The sequence below is a fragment of the Myotis myotis genome, unplaced genomic scaffold (genome assembly GCF_014108235.1).
Source record: "Myotis myotis isolate mMyoMyo1 unplaced genomic scaffold, mMyoMyo1.p scaffold_m19_p_2, whole genome shotgun sequence".
In the NCBI taxonomy this organism is placed as follows: Eukaryota; Metazoa; Chordata; class Mammalia; order Chiroptera; family Vespertilionidae; genus Myotis; species Myotis myotis.
The window spans coordinates 32,191,651-32,215,648 of record NW_023416324.1 but is presented as its reverse complement, the minus strand read 5'-3'; the positions used below and the strand labels follow the sequence as shown (position 1 = coordinate 32,215,648).

The window sequence follows — 23,998 nt, the reverse complement described above, 5'->3', positions numbered from 1 at the left end:
TCTACCCAAGTTCATTTTTATTTTTTATGTTTAGGATAAATATATTTACCATACGGCTCCAGTTGAAAAATCACACGGCAGACTGCAAACCAGAACATTAAGATCTCAAAAGAAAAAATCCAAGTCACCTGAGAGAAGTAAATATTGTGTAAATGCAAAAAACTACGAACAGCCTACGATTTCTTCAAAATCACACTCTCCATCTCCCTACACAAAAAGACGCATGTGTGAGCTATCTGAAGACACCAGGCGGCGGCTGGCCCATTTAAACCTGGGACCCTATGAGTTCAAAAAAGAAACAGATAAGCCTCCATTTGTGATTAGACATGTATGTGTTCTCTTAAACATTTCCATTTGAAACTGAACTAATCTGTTCTTTCACAAAAATATTATTTTAAAACTTCTTTCAACTTCTAGCCTATGTTAATAATTTTCTTTCCTGAATTGTTAGCCCAGCAATCTAAAATGGAACATTAACTGGGAATAAAAGAACATTCTTTTGTCAGTTTTTAAACCTGACGAAGATCAAGCTCCACTATGAATGCCATATTAAATCCTCTAAGTACCCATTTCCTTTCTTCTTATACTGTGTACAGCATAATAACTGTACTGACTGAACTTAGATGTAATTGATGTTAGTACTAAAATGGCAGAGTAGAATTTTAAAAGAGGACTTAGTTGTCTTTATGAAAAGGAAGACCCCCTCCCCATTCTCCCCCAGCCTTTTTAAAAATTATAATGGAAAGTAAGTTTTCTTTAAAATCCTGTCTCCTGGGTAAACCTTATATAATGAATGGATCTTTGAAGCAAATCGTTATTTGATGGCGATGGAAAGGCCTTGGAAAGTGAAGAGCATTAACTTAAGGGTAGCATAGTTCTAATCTTTCTATACAGAAACCTGCTTTTCATATGGTTTAAGTTTAAACTATTACTATTACATTAGTCTTATTTCTTTAGAATTTATAAGTTCTGATAAGATTTTTGTGTGGTGGTGTGTATCAGCAATATCCAGATAATGTTTACTTGCTTGTTTGATGGCAGTTTCAGCAGCTTTTAATTTTATATCCGCCCTCAATTGTAAATTAAATTAAAAAGAAGGACATCCTAGGTGGCTGTGCACAAAGAAAACCAGGAATATTTTGGGAGTTAGCCACATAAATATTAGGGAAATAACCGTTCTTAAAATGTTTATTCTATTGTGCTTTTCACATTAGTGTTCAAAATAGAACAATTCTAAGATGGCTTGTATAAACCTTGACATTTTTATGAAAGTGATTTTCCTCAGCTTTCTAATGAAGAGAAAGAAATGCATACAGTTAGAAAATTGCTTGCCTTATTGTATAGGAAATCAGATTTTTCCAGTTGTATTTGTAAATATAGACATGTCTCCCCACCCCACTCCCATAGCCATTCATGGTTTTAAAAGCACTTAATAAATTGATAACCAAACCAAATTTTAATTGGTTACATGCATATGCAAAATGTTAACACTTCTAAGAAAGACATTAGAGGTTCACAGCTATATTGTATGAAATATAGCCTAAAGAATATGGAGCAGTTTCAAGAAATCATTAGCATGCCCCCAAACAGATGAGCACACCATTCTAAAAGAGTTAAAGCGCATTTTTTTCTTTTTCATTTATCCAGATAGGATTTTATTTATGCAGAATAATTGTGTTTTTCTATTGTGGTAAAACACATGCAGAGTTACCATTTCAGTCATTTTAAAGCATATAATTTAGTGGCATTAAGTACATTCATATTGTTCTGCAGCTGTCACAACTGTCTAGTTCCAGAACTTCATTATCCTAAACCAAAACCCTGTACTCATTAAGCATTCACTTCCCACTCCTCCCTTCCTCCAGTCCCTTGCCACCACTAATCTGCCTTTTATCTGTCTGGCTTTTCCTTTCCTGCCATTTCATATAGGTGGACTCATACAATATTGGCATTTTGTGCCTAGCTTTTTCATTTAGAACAGTGTTACTGAGTTTTCATCCATGTTGTAGCATGTATCAGTACTTGATTCTTTTTATGACTGAATAATAACCCATTGTATGAATACATAACAAATTTTGTTTATCATCTGTTGATTGGAATTTGGGTGGTGTTCTTTTGCCTTTTGGTTGTGCGAACAGTGATTTTATGAACATTTATACAGATGCTTTTGTTTGAATGCCTGTTTTAATTCCTAATTGCTTTAATACCCAGTAGTGAAATTGCTGAGCCGTTAGGTAATTCTATGTTTAACTTGTTGAGGAATTGTCAAACTGTTTTCTACATGGTTTTACATTCTCACCAGCAATGTATGAGAGTTCCAATTTATCCACATTCTTAACAACACTTGTTATTTTCCGTTTGTTTTCTTTTTATTATAACTATCCTAGGGGTTTAGTATCTCATTATGGTTGAGATTTGCATTTTCCTAAAGACTAATGATGTTAAGCATCTTTTCCTGTGCTTGTTAGCAATTGTGTATTTTCTTTGGAGAACTTTCTATTCAGGTTTTTTGCCCATTTTCAAGTAGGTTGTTTGTCTTTTTGTTGTTCACTTGTAAGTTTTCTTTATATATTTAGGATTCTAGAATCTTATCAGGTATGATTTGTACATTTTTTTTCTCATTCTCTGGCTTATCTTTTGATCCTCATTTAAATTTTTAAAAATTGTGCTAAAATATAAATAATAAATAATGTACTATTTAACCATTTTTTTTAAAAAAATGTATTTTTATTGATTTCAGAGAGGAAAAGAGAGGAAGAGAGAGATAGAAACATCAATAATGAGAGAGAGACTCATTGATCGGCTGCCTCCTGCATGCCCTATACCGGGGATCAAGCCCGCAACCCAGGCATATTCCCTGACTGGGAATCAAACCGTGACCTCCCGGTTCATAGGTCAACTTTCAACCACTGAGCCGTGCTGGCAGGGATATTTTAAACATTTTTAAGTGTACAGTGTATTGGTATTAACTACATTTACATTATTAGATAACCACCACCACCATCTGTCCCCAGAATTTTATTCATCTAGCTAAATTGAAACTCTGTACCCATTAACAATGACTCCCCACTCCCCTTTCCACATAGCCTCTGGCAATTGCCATTTCTACTTTCAGTCTTTATGGATTTTACTACTTTGGGTGTCTCATATAAGTGGCTATTGTGAATAATACTGCTGTGAACACAGTGTCAAGATATCTGTTCAATTCCATGCTTTCATATCTTTTGGGTAGATACTCAGAAGTGGAATTGCTGGATCATATTATAGTTTGATTTTGAAATTTTTAAAGTACCTCCATACTATTTTCTATACTAGCTGCACCAATTTACATTCTCACCAAAAATGCAAATGGGTTTTAATTTCCCCTCATTATCATAAACCCTTATTATTTTCTGTTTTTTTTTTATATGTGTGTTTTGTTTTTTTATAATAGTAATCCTAATGGGTATGAAATATTATCTCATTGTGGTTTGAATTTGCATTCCCCTAACCATTAGTGCTATTGAACATTTTTTTTCATATGCTTATTGTTCATTTTTATATTTTTTGGAGAAATGTCTAAGTCCTTTGCCCACTTTTAATTGAGTTTTTAAATTAAGTTGTAGAAGTTTATATATTCTGCATATTAATGCCTACATATTACTATATCAGATAATTTGCAAGTATTTTCTCCTATGGGTTGTCTTCTCACAGTCTTGGTATTGTTCTTTAGAACTTTAATTCAGAGTTTTTAATTTTCCTGAGTAGCGCTGTCATTTTTTACACAGATTTATATCACTGACTTTTTTTTTATTTTTGGTTAGAAAATGTGATTGACTGTTACTATCTGTAAGCTATAAAGCACTTAGCATGCTGGGCTCTGAACACAGCCAAGTCAAGACACTGAATTCAAAATCTATGTACTAAAGAGATAAGTAGCAAATGACCAAACTTGTTTTTGAAATGTGGCAAAGTAGATTCCTGTTTTTTTAAACTTGGCAAACTAGGCAATGGAGTAATGAATATTTCCACTGTATATCTGTTCATTTCTAAATAGGCTCAAATATATAATTAAAAATTTCTGGAATTTAATATCAGTTTTGTTTAAAAATGAACAATAAAATACTCAATTATGCTCTGACTTCGAAACATGCTGAACCATACGGTCACTGCCACATTAACCTGAAGATACGTGGTCTATGTACTTTAGTTGATTTTCTGGTGTCATAGGACTGAAACAAGATTTAAGCTCTTGTGGGTTTGTTTCTGTTTTGTTTTTTACATTGAATTCCTTCTTCTAGGTCGACCCCCCAAGTCCCAGGGCTGATCCTTTATTTGGGTCTTCTAGCAGAGACTGTGAAAGGGATGGATGGTCCAGGCTGCACAATGGTAAGCTACAAGTTCTCTCTCTTCATTGCTTTATTGCCTTGGCTACAGTCAAGCCTTCACTTGGCAACAGTTAACAAGAAACAATCATTGCTGTATTGTTGGATGATATGGCATAGTGCTATTTTTTATAACCTATGGGACACCCATATAGGTACTCTCTAAAATTAATAGAATTTCTGTCTTGCTATAAACCATCTCCCTCTTTGAGATACAAAATATGTATTAAAGACTGATTCTTCTAGTAAAAAAACAATAACCTGATTTTGTTTTGCTCAACAGTTTCTAAATTTATTTGACTATGGAACTCTTTTCTCACCTTAACATATATTACTAACCTTGGGGAATACCATAGTAAAAAGAGTTCGTTGTAGGTTTTAGACAGACATTTACACATATATTTGAATATTTGTTCTACCATTTACTTACAAAGTGGAAGTTCTTTAATAAATCCTTAACTACTTCGATAATCAGTTTAGTTATTAAGGAATGAAGATAACATGGTAAATGTTGCCATGTAAACTGCCCTAGCACACTGGACTTATAAATATCAGCTCTCATTATAACATATAAATAACACTTATTATGTATGTTTCTGAAAAGATAACATTCTTTAGGTTTAGTTTATAAGAATATATCTTTAAACTTTAGTCCTAGTCCGAATGGTTAGATAAGTATTTTCTTACGTTCAGTATGAAGATGATTTTTATAAAGGTTAAATGGTATTGTATAATTAGGGATATTTAAGTGTTAATATCTATAGACATTGTCTAGTCAGATCAACAAGCATTCACCATCAGCCCTTAAATTAGTTTACTACATACCGACAAAGGCATAGAGAAAGAAAAATGAGAGAGTGAACAAAATATAATCATGACATGTAGTGAGCTCTCTTTCTCTTTCTAAACTGTAGTGTATAATCTCTTTTTATTAAGTGGGAAAATGAAACATTCTTCTCTGAGAACATTCAGAGTTTGTGCTCATTTATTTTGCTTTATTTTTTTAGCACTAACAGGGAGATATATGTGGTAATAAGTTTTTTATACTTATAATGTCAGATTATATGAAATTGGGAACAGATGTTATAAACTGTTTCTCCTCTTAGAAGAAATTTATGGACATGGAAAAATAAGCTTTAAGGACAAGAAAACAAAAAATAATTTCAATATAGATGTTTATTTGGAAGATGTCTTCGGATAGCACTTAAGTGTCTGATTTTTTTTGACAGTTATGTATTTGCCGAATTTCAGACTTAAAGAAAAGTTGAAGGAGTACAAAGACTTCTAATATACCTTTCAGAATCCACACACACTAATATTTGCTTTTCTCTCTCCCTCTCTTTTTTTTTTTCCTCCTGCCTTCCTGTGTGTGTGTGTGTGTGTGTGTGTGTGTGTGTGTGTGTGCGTCTGCCCTGTGTATAAAATTTTGCCTGTGTATAAAATTTTGACAAGGACATCACTATGGAATGAATTGTGTCCCTTCAGAACTTATATGTTGAATCTCTAACCCCATTGTCATGGTATTTGGACACGGAGCCTTTGGGAGGTAATGAGGTTTAGATGAGATTATGAGGGTGGGGCCCTCTTCTTAGCATTAGTGCCTTATAACAAGAGACACCAGAGATCTTGCTCTCCGTCACTGCCATGTGAAGACACAGCTATAAGGCAGCCATCTTCAGGTCAGAACAAGAACACTTACCAGAACCTGACTGTGCTGATACCTGGGTCTCAGACCAGTAGCCTCCAGAATTATGAGAAAGAAATGTCTGTTGTTTAAGCCACCTAATCTATAGTGTTTTGTTATGGCAGCCTGAGGAGACCAAAACAGATATTACGGTCTGTAATGCAATTCTCAGAGCAGGAAATTAACAATGATATAAGAACAACAACTAACCTATGAACCTAAATCAGATTTTGCTACTTGTCTCAATATCTTTATAGCAATAGAAATGCCACATCCTATATAGCCCTCGGTTGCCATGTCTCTTTAGTTTTCTTTTACACAGATCAGTTTCTGAGACTGACTTCATATTTGACATTGATAATTTTGATAGGAACAATGAATTGTTAGAGTTTCTGAGTTTTAGATTAAAGCTCTAAGTCCTTCCCGCTTAAAGCCAGGATTGGTCCTTCAGGACTGAGTCACATCTACCCCTTTTGGGTGAAGGTCAACTATGGAGAGAGGATGGATGCAGAGGCTCTCACTTATCAGTGTGAACAATGACTTTATACAAAGTGGGTTTTAATTTCTACTTTAGATAGTTGCTAAGAAAATGTTTTGATGACTGCCATATTTTTATTTTAACCTGCACTGTTAGTCACTACTTGATATTTGATTAAATTGATTATATATTACATCCATTTGGTTAACGAATCCACAATCCAATGTCATTTTTGAGACTAAGTCACTTTTATTCTGTGTGCTTTTGTTTTATAATAAAGAAATCTATTATTCTTTTATTTGTGGAAGTAGCAACTGGACTAATCCAAGACCTCAGTTCCATTACTTTTAGCTACACAGGCAGTCAGCCTCCTGAAATGTAGAGTAGAAATAATAGTCTTCTGTACTGAATTAGTCTGCTTAGGCTGCCCTAACAAAATACCATGGACAGGGGCTTAAGCAACAGACATTTATTTTATCACAATTCTGGAGGCTGGAAAGTCTTAAGTTCAAAGTGCTGGCAAGATAGGTTTCATTCCGAGATCTCTTTGGGCTTGTGCTCACTGTATGCTCACATGACCACTCTTCATGTGTGCATGGAGGAAGAAATTGAGAGAGAGAAAGATCACATATGTACATGGGCAAGAGCCAGCTCTCTGATGTCTCATTTATAAGGCCATTCTTTCTAACATACAATGCCTTTATGCCTCATAATCATAGACATAGAGGGATAGATAGTAGAAGAAAACAAAGATGACACCAACTTTTCTTATATTTGATATGAAATATTTATGTTTGTACATCTTTTTTTTCAGATCATTCTCATCATGGCAGCTACCGGCCCAAGGATTATAAGGTATATGGTATAAATTACAGAATGATGGTAATTACCCTTGCTTTCAGGTAAAGCATAAGTTGGAGATTATCATAGTCAAAAATGCACTAACAATAATTGTCATATCATGAATGGCATACTGCAAGATACTTTACTAAACAAACTATGGAAAAATCAATAAATCAGCTATTATTAACCCTATTTTACATATGAGGGAAATGCATCTGTGAAAGATTTGGTAGCTTTTTTAAAGGTCAAACTGGCCTTAAAGGTCAAATATTTAGTAAATAATACTGCTAGAATATAAACTGTTGTTGTAGGCCCAACACTTAGTGCAGTGACTAGAAGTTAACTGTGTTAATAAATGTAATTCTTCCTCCTCATTCACTTTTGAACTCAACTCCAGATTATCACTTTAATCACTTCTTCAAAGCTATGCTTGTTAATATCACTGATGACCTTCCTGTTGATAAAATCTGAAGGTTCATTCTCAGTCTTTTCTAACTTGACATATCAGCAATATTTGATCCAGTTACTTCCTTCCTTGAAATACATTCTTTAATTGGCTTCCAGAACAATTAAAGAACATTCTCCTATTTCTCTCCCTTCTTTCCTGGTCACTCTTTTGTCTGTTTCCTTTTCATCTTCCCAGCCTCTCAGTAATGGAGTATTCCCAAAGCTCGGTCTTCAGATGTTTTCTTCTATTTACTCTCGCTTCCTTGGTGACATCACCTAGTGTCATACCTTTAAATACTATTTATATCTTTATCCTGGACTCTTCTGCAGAGCACCACTCCAATGTGTTAGCTGGTTAATAGATTAATAGATATGTGAAAGTAAACATGTCCAAAACTAGTCTCCTAATATCTCACTCTTCTACCCTTCCAATTGGAATGTTATAACTAATTCATACAAACTCAACTCTTCCAGTTGATTAGGCCAAAACCTTTGGTGCTATCTTTGACATTCACTCCATTAGCAAATCCTGTTGGCTCTCTCTTCAAAATGCCCTCTGCATCTGATCACTTTTCACCTCCATTGCTATCACTCTGGTCCAAGCCAGCATCCTTTCCTTCATTTTGTTGTGATAGTTTTCCAGCTGAATTCCCTGTCGTTGCCTTTGGCCCCTCTATAGACTGTTCTTAACACAGTGGCCAAGGAGATCTTATTAAATTTAAAAAAGAAAATAAAAAGAAACAAAGGGCATTTTCTTGCTCAGAATAGAAGCCTAAATCCTTAAAATCTACTTTTTGAACTCATCTCATACTGTTTTGTCCAGCCCTGCTGTCTTTCTTGCTACTTCTACTATATCAGGCATGCCCCTACCCACCAACTCTCAGGATCTTTGCATTTATTTTTCTCTCTTTCTTGAATGTCTTCACTAATGTCTTTGGGCCTTTACTCCTTAGGTCTTTACTAAGACATTCTCTTCCGTATTCAGTCCCCATTTTCTCTCCTACTTGAAACTAACTTACCTTCCCTATCTACCCCTCCCACAGCAACCATCAGGAGTTCTTATCTCCTTTCCTGCTTTATTTTCTTCCCATGATATTTGTCATCCTTTGAAATACTGTATATTTTTATCTATTTGTTTTGATGTGTGTGTGTTTTTAAATCTATTTCTCTTTATTCAAATGTAAATTTTACTACAAGGGCAAGAATCTATGAATTTGTCTATCCTGGTTCATTCATTTGTCTCTCCCCAGAACAAATGAAGCAATGAATGAGTATTAGGGTTAGAATTCTGTTCTGTTTGGCCTCATATCTTAAATTAGGCTACTATTTATGTGTATTTGTCTTTTGTTTATGTGTATTTGTGTGTATATATATATATATATATATATATATATCCCTACCTGTACCTCACCCTTCCTCAAAAGCCCTTAGAGTGATAACATTTTTTGAATTTTAGACATGTGGAATGAATAATCCAGACGCATTTAATGTTGGTTCTTACAATAAGAATGATTGCTACACTCTGAAATTTACCTTCAAATATAGCAGTGGCATTTTAATTTTTACAAAGGGTGTGTGTGTGTTTGGCCTCATATCTTAAATTAGGCTACTATTATGTGTATTTGTCTTTTGTTTATGTGTATTTGTGTGTATATATATATATATATATATATATATATATATATATATATCCCTACCTGTACCTCACCCTTCCTCAAAAGCCCTTAGAGTGATAACATTTTTTGAATTTTAGACATGTGGAATGAATAATCCAGACGCATTTAATGTTGGTTCTTACAATAAGAATGATTGCTACACTCTGAAATTTACCTTCAAATATAGCAGTGGCATTTTAATTTTTACAAAGGGTGTGTGTGTGTGTGTGTGTGTGTGTGTGTGTGTGTGTAATGTTGCTATATATATTCTGTGTATACATATATACTTTTTTAAGCAGGTTATCAGGACACCCCATGGCATAGACTACGATGACTCTTTGGAAAGGTGCGAAGAGTATTTGAGCCCAAGGACATGTAGCAAGCCCCGGCATTCAGCAAGGACCTTACTTGTCCATTCAGCACCCTCAACAATGCTGAAGCATCCTCCAAGCCCTGTGTTAAACCGAGCTTCTCTCAGGGAAAGGTAACACTTAGTCTCTATTTCTCGACTACTTTTTTGAATAATCATCACTAGAAAAGAGAAGGTAGCAATAATACATGTGAAGTTATTATTTGTAAAAGTATAATTTGATTTTCAGAGCCTTGAATTGTTTTTGCTTAGAACACATTGTATATTATAATAGTGTTAGATACTCCTCCCCAACCCAGTGCTCTTGAAGTGAGTTTATTATTAGTGAGTTTAGTAATTTGAGTGACTTTAATCCTAATTAAGTACTATAGTTCATAAAAGTGAAAAATAGAGTATGTGACAGTTTGCTTTTAGTAGATTTATAGGTATTTAATATTATAGGCACGTCTTATTTTCAAAAATAGCATAGGTTATATTTTTCTTTTGGTGATAATAGTGATGTATATATTGCTGGCATATGGTACCTAGTTTCCTCAAATAACCTCCCTCCAACTCCCCAAGAGAATCTTAATCATTTAAAAATTCTAGCTTTTCCTCTAAAAAACACCTTTGCAACCAAAGTTAGCCACTAGTTATAATTTGAATGTGAAAGAAATAATTTCTCTTCATCTGTTTTTTATTATTGTTGTTGTTGAATCCAAGTTGGGAATTGCTTGCCTCTCTCACAAATAGTAACATAGAAAACAATAACTGTCACAAATTAAAAAACAACAACACACCCAACCCTTAGTATAGTAGAACTTCAGTTCTCAAACTTACTTAGTTCCAGAAGGCTGTTCGAGAGAAGCTATTTGCTCAAAAATCAAATCATTTTTCCCATTAGAAATAATGTAAATTGAATTAATCTGTTCCAGACTCACAAATGATTCCCTCTTTTAACTTTTCTTATATACAATACATTCCTAATGCTCTGTTTAATCTATAAATAAACACCTCTTTTCTTAAATTTATCAAACCACCCCCTACTAGCCTTAAATAGGCACTTTAAGCACTTGTTCCAGGGGTGTCTTTCAGGTCAGCATGCAGCCTCTTTGCTTGTTCACATATCACTGCTTCTGAAATGCTGTCACTGGACGCTGGATAGATGTGGATAAGTTCTAGAAGGAAATGAGTGATTCCAATAGTAAACATTACTTAACATTGACTTGAGGAAGGTTGAGGTTAGTTTTGAATTTATCTAAAACAATAAAATTTGGGGGGGAGGGTGGACTTTCACTGAGGTGACACACCTGTGCTTTTAGTGTATTTTCTAAAAAAAGATCTTGATTTAGTCTATAAAGAAAAATAAAAACTTTATGGCATATTACTAGGAACAAAATCATTTTATTCTTTAGTGCACCCAGTACCACATCTTTGAATATGAGATATTTCTCATCTGGCTTTCCAGGCCACTCAGCAGTATATTTATGGATGTTTACACAATCCAATGGAATAATAAGGAATTTAAACTGCTGTAAATGTAGGTTATATATCCCAGGAAAAAATGGGGAGTATGACAAAACATACAGCTATAGGAATTTGTCTGGGTAAATATTCAATAAAATTAATTAAATTTTCTCTAAAATTGCTGTAAAATGCTGACTCCTTAATCATGTATATGAATAAACAGACATTTAAAACCTTTATCAGTGACTCTAAGCAAATTAATTTTTTATTTATAGTTAAAGTTCCTTTTGCTTTAAGCACATTTTAAAAACACCTCCAATAGAGTTTCACACCATAATGGTTTTAATTTGATGTGTTACAGTTCAGAAGTAGTTTTCCCTCAAAGTATAAATGTTAATATTATGGCAGTATTTGTATTAGGATGTAGAATTATTACTAAAATCAGACTGAGAAATACTAGCAAATCTAATTTAAAAGGAACTGATTTTCTTTTAAATCATGCTTAAGGTTTTGATTTTTGTAAGTGGAGTAAAATATTGTTATACAATCATTTCTTATATCACAGCACAGACTAGCAGTGATGGCGAACCTTTTGAGCTCGGCGTGTCAGCATTTTGAAAAACTCTAACTTAACTCTGGTGCCGTGTCACATATAGAAACTTTTTGATATTTGCAACCATAGTAAAACAAAGATTTGTATTTTTGATATTTATTTTATATATTTAAATGCCATTTAACAAAGAAAAATCAACCAAAAAAATGAGTTCGCGTGTCACCTCTGACACGCGTGACATAGGTTCACCATCACTGGAGTGGATCCTCTCCTGGTATCTTTGAAGGTACTATGGGGTCCTGTAGGAGCTACATATGGATCTCAGATTTTCAAGATGCATACATATGTAGCAAGTAAGGTCTGCCAGGATATTTGCAGAGATGCAGTGATACTTCCTTTTTAAAATGCAGGAGGTTAAAATTTAGACATTGTTGTTTACATTCTTTACAACAGGTTTTATAAATCATTTATCCTGCTTATTAATAAACTATACTCTGAGTAAACATATAAAATTGTAACTTTAAGAACAAACTGGGAGATAAAAGGGCAGTTTCAAGCAACCAATTAACATTTTAGTACTCATTCCTTTATAAAGGAATTATCAATGGCATTTTATGCACATGCACTATAATCATATCTAGACATTTTCATTGTTACTTATACAGCTTCATTATACTAATGTCAGTTTTGAGTTTGGTCAGGGATATAAGAAAGAGGAATGGTTGCTTTATTTCTTCTTTGACATTTTTAATTCCAACATTCAGACTTTTTCTTCCTTATTTTTCAATATTTACTTTTCAAAAATACACTTACATCATAGCAGAAACTAGACAAGTGATACCATCTGTACTGGGATGGGATCATTCAATTTTTATGTTCCCCTGAATTTTTTATTTATTTGTTTATTGAGGTATAACTGACACACAACATTATATTGGTTTCAGATGTATAACATGATTATTCGATATTTTGTATTGTTCCCCTGTGTTCTGAAGAGTAAGAACATGATTGGATTATAAACAGTATTTCAACCTATTGTGAATATTTTGTTTCATTTCATAAAATGTTTTATTCTGTATGCAGAAAGGAATTTCTTCCACATAGTTTGAGAATGATTCAATTACTAGAAAATAACCAATTTTAAATGCACTCTACATTGAATTATTGTTCTAATATGAAAATTTATATTCTTTATGTAGAGACAAAGCTCTAAAGAATTATGTATGGAAATTCTTAGAATGGTCAGATATATGGGTATGTTACTACAAAAGCATGTCAAAGTTTATTATGAAGTCTATTGAACATATTGTGAGTGCTTAATACTGTCGCTGAGAATTAACCCGAGCTTATATCTGCCTCTCATCCTTGGTTGAAAGAAGAAAAATGTTACTTAATCTTATATATTATCACATAGGGATAAGAAAAAACTGACTTCTACTGTCTGGCATTTGGAAAGATTTATTTTTCTCACCCTCTGGATACAAGTCACCTTTGTTTTTTATGCCTACAGATTCCATTCTGATTGGTGTTCATCTTCAAACTGCGATGAGATCCATGACCGGGTAAAAAATGTCTTGAAATCACATCAGGCTCATCAAAGACATTTTTATGTTAGTTTCTAAAATTTTCCCTTGAAGCCTTTTTATAACTGAGCATATAAACCACAACAGAATGCTAAAGTTTGCAACATTTAATCATTGGGAAGGAAAGATACCACCTCCATATCTAACTTTCTGCCTGACCTGAGTCATGCAAAATGTTTGACACAGATCATCTGCACTATAAACAAAAACTAGGGGTTATTATCTCATAAAGAGTCAGTAAATAGTGACTTTATGATACTTTTTTCACATCCTTCAAAATACGGGAACTCTTGTTTTTTGGGCCAGTACAAAACAATTCTGTGTCCTATCAATAGATTTGATTCTAAATGGTAGAATGAAGGAGAGGGTAAGAAAATATTTATTTTGAAGAAGCCACCCATCTAAGTTTTATGCTAATTAAATGTTTAAAAGAGGAAAAGAGCAGAGCAGATCTACCATGTTTAATATTAGGGAACATCAATATGAGAATATTTTTGAGATAAGGCAAAAATGTATACATGAATGACAGTATGGAAATAATTACTACTATACATTCTTTTTGTGTTTGATTCCTTTTTCATTTATTAGTTTTAAAAACAATTATCATGGGTGTCATGTAGGGCACTAAACTCAGTCCCGGAGACATAACTGGATTATGTGATATTTTATATATTTTGAAACTATGTCATTGGTTGGATATAGATTTTAGATTGTGTTAAGAACCTTTTATTGTGCAATATCCCTCTTTATCTCTAGAATTATTCTTTGTTTCATAGTGTGTTTTATCTGATGTTAGTATAGTTATAGCTACATTAATTTTTGGCTAATATATGCAAGGTCTGTATTTTTCCATCCTTTGCTTTTTATCATTAGACTTAAAGTACATATCTTATAAAAGCACATGAAATCTTTTTCAAGAATGAAAATCCAGAATTTTTATGTCAACTGATGGGGCTTTCATTTGGATTAATGTGTTTTTTGCCATTCATTTTCTTTTTTACTAATTTGTTATTTATTTTTTTACTATTCTGTCATTGGTTTCCCTAAAGATTTCAACATTCATACTGACAATCATAGTAGGACCTAAAAACATTAACTCTTTTTAATCCACTTCTTTTTTGTGTTTCTATTATCATGCCTTTTAAATTCTGCATATATGAAACAGACAAATTTTATTCATTTAAGCTCATATTTACCCTTTCTATTATTATTCATTCTTGCCAGTAATTTCATGTTCCCATCTAGATTCTAGAATCATTTCCCTTTTGCTTAAAGAATTCCCTCTGACAGTAAGTCGAGAATTTCACCTTTTCACTTAAAAGAAGCACTTCACGGCTTCTCTATGGTGTATCCAGATTGTCAGCATCATAGGATTACTTGAACACAAGCTCTGTGATACTACCCTGCCATCTGATAACCTAGACGGCCACTAGGCTACTAGCGGACTAGTAGCATAGACAGTTTAGATGCACTGGACAAAGGGGTGATTGACGTTCTGAATGGAATGGAGTGGGTGGCTCGAGATTTCAACATGCTACTCAGAATGGTATGCAATTTAAAACTCAGGAATTGTTTTTTTCTGGAACTTTCCATTTTTGTACTGCTGTTACCCGAGGATAAGTGAAACTGGAAATTTTGGACTATAATCTTTCAACATACCTACATTAAAAAAAAACTTACTAGATACCAGCTTGAATGAATTTGTGCCTAATTTTCATATAGGAGAATGATCTAATGGCCTGGGATGGAGGTTTTAATTTCATAATCCAGTTTATTTGCATTCTAGGAGGCAGTATAATGTAGATCAAGTTAGGTCTGCATTTAAATTCCAGCTCTGCCTTTTAGTTTGTATCTTTGGGCAATTTTTTAAAAGTTTTTCTAAGTTTCAATATATTTGATGTGGTTATTGAAGGCTTAAATGATATTCATATAAAAAATATCTCAGTCCTAGATACCTTGTAGGTATTCAATAAATATTGGTGCTGTCCATCTTTTTCTGTATTTTCATGTGAGCAAATGGGAATGTGAATGAGGAATAAGGGGTGAATCACCTCTTTATGTCCTGGGAATGTATTTTCTGACACTGACAAGAATGACACATCTCTTCAAATGTTTGCTTGATCCATAGTCAATAAGTTATAGTAAGATGTGATGTTTTTGCCTCTTTATATATAACCTGACCTTTAAAAAAAAGACTATACAAGGACTCTTATAATAGATGTGTGTGTGAAATATATATATATATATATATATATATATATATATATATATATATATATATAAAATGTCACAAAATAGAGTCTTAAATTTTGATGGGAATAACTATGAAGGTCATCTAGTCCTTTTTGTTTCTCAGGGCATAATTCGCCTCCATGAAATCGTTGATCTAAATGGGTATCAGTGCTCTGCAGTGATCTTACTCACTCTTAAGACAGTAACTCTGTTCTTAGAATGCTTCATTAATTAGAAAGTTTTTCCTTATTTTCTTTATTTTGTCCTTTATTATGTCTCCTAATAATTCTACCCTTTGGTCCTTTCTATCCATACAGTTTAATGGAATAAGCAAGCCTTATTCCATGTGTGTGCAGGAACTCTGTCTTAGTCATCTTTCTGTCCTCAGAGTCTAGAATAGTAACTATCCAGCTCAAAATACGGGTTTTGTTTAATAATTAATTTAGGCTCAGATTTTTTAAAAGGTACTTTTTGTATGTTTTTTTCATATCTAAACATTTGAAATTTAGTCAATATTTTTATTACAATGTTTTCAAAATTAATTTTTCAACTGTATTGACAAAATTAAAGAGGATTATCATTCATTAGAATTTTTAAATTTAATATTTACATTCTGTTTTATTTAGTTCTTACAACATATTTCTTGAAACGGAAAACATTACCTTTTATTAATTTCTTTCACTTTTTTGTAGTGTCTTTTGTATTCCTGATAGCCAATTACACTTTCTGTGATGATAGAGTGAATGCTTCACTTTGTTGATTTATCAGACTGGGCAAAAATAAGTAACATCTAGTAGCTACATGCTATCTAAGGAAAAAGATCTAAAAACTAATAATAAGGAAAGGTTGAAAATAAAAGGACAAATATATACCATACAAGCACTAAGTAAAAGAAAGCCATTGTAGCTATATGAATAGTAAACCAAAAATAGCGGGGGGGGGGGGGGGACATTAATAGAATTAAATAGAGTTACTTCGTAAGGATAAAAGGTTTTAATTTACCTAGAAGCTTTAATAACTCTAAATATATATTCACATTTTCTGTTATTTTATTGACTTACATTTTTAACAGAATGCTTTCTTCACAATTTCATGCTATCAGCAAAATTTAAAAATTATTTTCTTCATAATCTATTTTCAGCTGATTTCTTATATAAAGTGAATTCTTTATTATAATCTTTATAGCGGTCTATTTGTGCTTACTAGTTCCTTTTGTTATCAGTTTTCTCTATTTTTATTCTAGTTTAAGTAGGTAATAAGGGTATTGGCCAGTTGGTGAGAAAGATATTTGATATTAAATTACATAAATGTCATACATTAAGATAATAATTACTAAAAGGACATAGTTTACAAAGCTATCTCTTTAGGATCCTATTTTTTGTGCTCTTGAATGTGTCTGAAAAAGCTACTTATACAAGGAGGAGTAGCCATGTATCTTGATTCCACCTAACAATGTGTAAGATATTATTACACATCTTATTGCATATCTTAATACACAGTATCCATTCCCTTTCATTTGTTGATTCAAGAAACATCTACTGGGTATCCAGTCTTTGATAAACAGTACTAGCAAAAATATAATAAAACTATTTAGTCTTACTGAACAGAATAATAAATTCTGACTTACCCCTTTGTTTCTTTCCTAAGATGTCCAAATATTTAATTCAGTTTCTTATAATGGGGGAGAAGGAGAGCATTTCCCAAAGAGACATGTGCCATTTTAATTATGAAATGAATTAATGAAAATCTTCATACTTTTTAGGATGAAAGAGACCCAGAGAAGGAAGACGAACTGGAAATGAAAAGAGGTCTTTTCTACAAAGACTATGCCTATGACAGTGATCCCGAGTACAGGTATGAACTTGGTTAATTCTCTGTAGAGAGGTCTTTCTCATAATTGGTACAAAAATAGCCTGATTCTTAATCTGCTAGATTTGTGGAAAATTTAGATTCAAATTAGCAATTATTAATTAATTATTTTTATATATTTAAAATATTTAACTGTGAAAAATCCTATTAAAATATTTTAATTTTGCATTAAAGAAACTTTTCAATGAAAACAAATACAGTCAATGAATGGTGATGCTCTCATCCAACTTAAGGTTTTTAGTTTATTTGGCTTTTCTGCAAATCTATATATCCAAGGCTTATTTTAAGCTTTATTATATATCCATGCTAGCTGTCTTATGTCTTCCATAACCTTTGAATATAAAATTAATTAGGAAGAAATCTTTTACTTCCAATACTTTGGGATTTGGGGGCTAGTATGGGGAAAGAATCTACTACCCATGTAGACTTCCTTCTCAATTTCATATTGCGTCTCTTACAAAGTTTTAGACAACTGTGGTAGCCTTGCCAATTCACAGGGCCCTGGGACACTCTTTCCTCCTTTTAGCGCCTCCTATGTCTGTCTCAGTTCTCTTCAGAGCTTCTGGCAGCACCATCCTGTTTGAGCATCGTCCTAATTAAAGACCAGACATAAGGTGATGTTTCATATAGATGGGAGTTGGCCATAAAAAGAGAGACTGATAAACGTAATTTGAACTTCATGTTTAGAATATGACTTGTCCTTTTATACCTGTTAATTAAAATTTTAGCTATGTTGTTTTTTAAGGAATTCGCTATTAATTTAAACTGTTTTCTGTTTGCCCATATTTTTGAGTTTACTAACAGTAGGAATATGCTCAATATAAATGCTATAAGTATGAAATTATGTATAACAGAATATCAATCTGAATAATTTAAATTTTACAAATATATTTTTAAGTAACACAGGGTTGAGTATAGTTTTCATTTCTTCTCCATTGATCACTATCTGATTAATAAGATGTAACAAACAGCCAAAAGCTACCTTTAGTATTAACAAATGGAAGAAAAATTCTAAATAATACATAGACTTAAAATGTCCTGAATAACTAAGAATAAAGATAAAGAGTGCTATTATGAACATTTTGTACATTGCCCACTTATATAAGAATTTGGCTGGTGTATCTAGCAGTTGAATTACTAAGTTGACGTTGCATATTTAAGCTTTCTAGATCATGCCAAACTGTTTTCCAAAGTGAGTGTATAAATATTTTCACTACATCATCACTGACACTACCAAGCTCTGAAATGGTAATACAGCCACTTCATGCACTTTTTCATGGTCATTTATACAGTGTTCAGGTGGTAAGACTGACTTCAGGCAAAATAGAAAATATATCTCTAGACAACTCCAAGTGTTCCTATTTCACAGTTGACAGTGGAGGTAAAATCATGGAACTGACAGGTTAGGAAATAAATTGTTTGCGTGAGATGTGATTCTAGATACATATATGAAGAAAATATTTATAGAATTTAATAGTTGGGACATATAGTTTTTTTGGTACAAACTTAATAATCTCTAGAATGCCTAAGAGGTCTTACCTATAATAAGTACTTAATTTATTGAAGTAGGTCAAGGATTTATTTTAAAAAAAATAAACTTAGTCTTTGAAAAAGCCAGCATTTTATTTCTAGCAGATAATGTAGTGAGCCCAGAACTTAATTTTTTGTGATATTAAAATTATAACTTAGGTATGTTTTTAAAAAGTACTATCGAGCCTTCAGAAAAACTTGCTTTTTCTTCCCTATTGCCACTACAACTATTTCATAGCTTCCTATCTGTTCTTTTTTCCCCTTCAAAACTGTCAAAATGACAGTAGGTCTCTATCACTTCAAATACACCCTCTTCTGCCTTTTTTCCTGTTTCCAAAGGTGGTTCCATGTTCAGTCTAATTTTCTGCTCCCCACTGAGGACAGCAACAGCCTGGCACAGTAGAAAGGGCTCAGAGCCACAGACATGCCACCCCTTCCATTCCACCACCTGCTAGCTGGGTGGTCGTAGGAAGTCACCTGACTTCACTTGACTTCAGTTTCTAGTTACTAACTTCAGAGGGTGTAAGTTAATATGTTAATATATGTAAATACATATAAAATACTTAGTAGTTCCATGCCTCGTAATTAATAACTTCTGTGTGCCAGTTAAGAACTATACTATGCACCTTACATACACTCTCTTTAATTTTTAAAACAATAACCGCAAAAATACAGTCAAGGAAGCTGAGACCCTGGACGATTAAAGAAGTGGTCCAAGGTCCCCAGCCTCTAATGGATTAAATGAGAGTCAGTGCTAGGTCTATCTGACTCTCGTAACTGGCCCTTGAGCACCCTCTGCACTCTGCTTCACCACCTTACTTACCTCTCTTCTCCAAATTCCTTTCAAACCCTGTCTCTCACACACAATTTTCATTTTAGTGTTCTGTAATTGTTTTCATGCAAATAATGTCACTCTTTAAAGGCACAGGCCTTATTGTCTTTTATTTCTCATAGTCCAAACAGAGTATACATACCTGTGAAGTACTTCATCGATGTTTGATTTAGACAGTTGTGCCTCTGGTCTAGTCTCACCATGGTAATCCCGTGTATTCTTTCTTACAGCTCACTTCAGCGGCCACGTGGCACTCTCCAAATGGATGACGGTGAATACTGGTCCAACAGGGCAGCCTCTTACAAAGGAAAGTCCCACCGGCCCGTCTTTGAGGACAGCATGGACAAGATATACAGGAACTTATACAAAAAGGCCTGTAGTTCTGTTTCTCATACACAGGAAAGCTTCTGAAATCATCCACGATGAACTATATGAGTGTCCATGTCAACTTCAATGAAAGCTTTTGATGTGATCAATATCTGTATTCCTTTCTTTTTTAAACAGGTGGCTCTCATTGAGTGCAGTAGGTAGACTTGAATATGTCCATTTCTTCAAACGGCACATTGTCATAGGCAAGCCTTTTTTTTTTTAAATCACAGAATAGAGTGCTATGTTCCAAAAGTCAAAGCTCTGCCACACAATCACAAAGTCCAGTGTGACTGCGAGAGGATATTGTCACATGTTATCTCATGTCACCATTGAAAATCCAAGACTGGATTTGCTCTAAAGCATGTTTTGCCTTAATCAACTTGTAATTTTCTCTTCATGTACTTAACTGGTTATCTTGTCTGAGCAAGATTTAATTAATATTAACTCCCTTTTCTTACTAACGAGCAAAATAATATCCTGTGTAGAAATGAATTTCCCAAGAGTTTTAACCAGCATTTTCTACCTTTTCCCCTTAGAAAAGTCTATTTATATTTTTTAACTCATAAGAAACCACTTTCTTTTTAAAGTTTTTATAATCATTCACTCTCTCTCCTCTAAAAGAACTTTCTAAGTTGCCTAAAATGCACAACAGTTATCTAGGATAGCAGAGCCCATGTGTGACCCAAAATCTGAATAACTTATTTTTAAAGATATAATTCTTTGTCTGATTTTCTAGAGCCATGTCTTTTGGTACAAACAGAATCAGAAAATAGCCTCTGTTAGTAAACGTGTAGAGACTCATGGATTATATTGTAAACTAATTTATTTAAAGTTTTCATAGGTATCAAATGGCCCAAGAAAGTCGTATCCTTACTTTAAAGGGCACTTGGAACCAAAATGGGAGTAAAGTATTATAGCAGAACTCTTTGTGGTAGGCACTGCAAAGTCTGTTGGTTGATAAAATTAGCTCCTTCCCCAACCCCTAGACACACACTTGTGAGGCCAGCGACACTCTGAGGATAGGAAGAAATCAGTTACCTCACATTCACAAGAGTGAATAGAGGGAAAGCAGAGAAAGATAGATATGGCTTCCAAGCTTGAAGTTGACTCCAAGATAATGTTTTCTCATTGACTCTGTCTCTTGTTAATTCTACAACTATGATTTTAAAAGAAAAAGATTGACTTGAACTTCATTTAAATTGAAATTAACTTGTAAAAGTGGGTGAGTTATTTTTGTATTAGGAGAAAATATAATACTTGCAATCTAATAATAGGACTTTTTAATTTCATGTTAAGAATGTTTTAGTATGACTTGAACTTCATGTTAAAAATGTTTTAGTACAACAGTCTGTGATTATGTCAGAAAATGCATCAGAGATAGGAGCCAGGAGTCCTCGGCTCTCATCCTCTCTGCCATTTTCTAGCTGAGTCTCTTTAATTCCCTGGTCGTTAGTTTCCATCAGCTATCAAGTGATGAGAATGGAATAGATCAGCATTTTCTGAACCAGGTCCTGTGGACCACTGTTTTAGGAAATGGTTGTAGAAATGTAAATGACAGTATTGCATTGGTCATATTAGTTTAGGAAAACCTGTGCACTATATTTACCCTCCCCCCAACATGCAGAATCACAGGTAGGATGACAGGAGTGAAAGGGAAGGCTGTTAATGCTGAATCAGCAGTTGCAGGCTGGGACTGTCCTGCTGAAACTCGGACATGTGGTCATCATAGTCATAAGAAACACTAGTGTATCAGAGGGTATTAGAAATGCTGGCATAAACCTGTTTTGCTCTAGCATCAAGTAGAGAGTCTGGCACTTATTGGTGCTCACTAACTACATATTGCAGTAACCCAGAATTTTCTCAACAAAATTAAGCATGTAATAGTATCTGTTGTCATGGTCATCTTTCCCCTGGTATTCTGTCTTCCTCAACCTCTCACTCCCTCTCAATGTCACCCTCAGGTGCATGTGGACACCAGCGGGGGAAATGCTGGACTAGGTACCGCTGGTATAAGGTTAAATAATGACGTTTTGTACAATAACCTTTTGACAGTCAAAATTGAATAATGCTTTTACAAAATTATATCCTCAATGAAATTTAGGTGTTTTTTTCTTCTTTTTTTGTGTGTGGAAATAAATGAAAAATTTCCCCATTTAAAAGTTGCTGCTTGTTAAAAAGAACAAATATGAACTTCAAAGAAAATGTCTTGCTATCATAGAATATCTCTCAAGTGAATAAGTAACACAGAAATTACTTACTGTACCTATACCTGCCATTGGCTTTGACAAAGGCCACAAAAGGTGGGTCTCGGGGGATCTTCGGGAAGTGATGTTCTGAAAGCCACATCCTCTGATTAAACCTGACATCTCTCCGAGTCGGGTGCAAATCTTTAGATACGTGGCATCTGTGCTAAGTATCTGATTACTTCTGTTCAGTGGTCTTTATTGCTATCCTATTACTGTGAATTCTTATGTTTATTATCTTTAAAGGGTAAAAGCTTTAGTAATAGTTATCTTTTCTCATTGATAAAAGCAGAAAGGTGCTTATTATCCTAGCCTTTTTTATATTTTTCACAATCTTATAGTAGTTATTGGACTTAATATGTAAGATAAATGGGCTTTACTTCTTTCAATGTGTTTTTGCCCTTAAGTAAAAAAAAAAAAAAAAAAAGGAATTTTATAAAGGAAAATGACGATTCAACTAAAAAAAACCCAAACAAATCATTAAACTGAGTCCTCCCTGGTTCCACTACTTTTTATATAACCTTGTTAAGTCACTTATCCTTCTTGGAGCTCAGTTTCCTTAATTATAAGTTGCTGAAGGAATTATTTAGAATGATCTTTAAATGTTCCAACATTTCTATAATGGTATAATTGGTTAATGTGGAAGATAAGGAAGCAGAGGAGTGTTAAATATTTGTGTGCAAGTTTTGGGGAAGGGACATATTCAAGAAAGTGCATTTTGCTGTATTTCTATGGATCACCTCCACAAAAGTACTGAACATGAGTTAGTGAGACAAGTCAGGGTTCTTGGACTCTAGGAGCTTACCTTGACTATTCCCAGAGGATCAGGCAAATACACAGCTGTGGTATAATATCTTGGATTTCCTCATTTTTACTCTATCATATTCTTTGTAGGTTTTTGTAGACAATATATTTTTTTCATTTTTGTATTATCTTTGTAGCCCTAGCACCACAATCTGGATGTATCTCTATTATAGCAACTGATAAACAGAAACTGAATTATCAATGACTCTCTTATGTGTCCTTTTCTATTGTTCTAGGTTTGCCTCTGCATTTGTGTCACACAGTAGATATACAGTGTTTGTTGAATAACTGCATGAAAAAATACAGGAAGGGCCACTAAAAACAATACAAGGCCTAACTCTATCTGGATATGAAAAATAAGATGTCCCACCCTGGCCAGGTGGCTCAGTTGGTTGCAGCATCATCCCATACACCAAAAGGTTGCAGGTTCAATTCTTGGTCAGGGCTCATACCTAGGTTACAGGTTCAATCCCCAGTCAGGGTGCATATGGGAGGCAACCCACTGATGTTTCTGTCTCACATTGATGTTAACCTATGTCTGTCTGTCTGTCTCTCTTTGTTCTTTTCTCTCTCTCTCTCTCTGTAATAAAAACATCTCAGGTGAGAAAGAAAGAAGAAAGAAAGAAAAAGAAAGAAGAAAGAAAGAAAAAGAAAGAAGAAAGAAAGAAAGAAAGAAAGAAAGAAAGAAAGAAAGAA

General features: G+C 33.6%; 1 protein-coding gene across 6 annotated transcripts in view; it reads left to right on the top strand.

The window, feature by feature from the left end:
• The window catches only part of SPATA6 (spermatogenesis associated 6), a 56,842-nt gene extending 33,334 nt beyond the window's left edge, over positions 1 to 23,508 (top strand). For 3 of the 6 annotated variants that reach the window (XM_036350656.1, XM_036350651.1, XM_036350657.1), the window contains 7 exons: positions 35 to 328; positions 4,281 to 4,368; positions 7,341 to 7,381; positions 9,768 to 9,955; positions 13,351 to 13,450; positions 17,418 to 17,509; positions 20,117 to 23,508. In XM_036350656.1, the coding sequence (XP_036206549.1) occupies positions 35 to 328; positions 4,281 to 4,368; positions 7,341 to 7,381; positions 9,768 to 9,955; positions 13,351 to 13,450; positions 17,418 to 17,509; positions 20,117 to 20,297 (984 nt within the window). In that variant the 3' untranslated portion in view covers positions 20,298 to 23,508. The remainder of the gene's footprint in view (positions 1 to 34; positions 329 to 4,280; positions 4,369 to 7,340; positions 7,382 to 9,767; positions 9,956 to 13,350; positions 13,451 to 17,417; positions 17,510 to 20,116) is intronic. The other 3 variants (XM_036350653.1, XM_036350654.1, XM_036350652.1) reach the window with 3 other exon arrangements.
• The last annotated feature ends 490 nt before the right edge of the window (positions 23,509 to 23,998 follow it).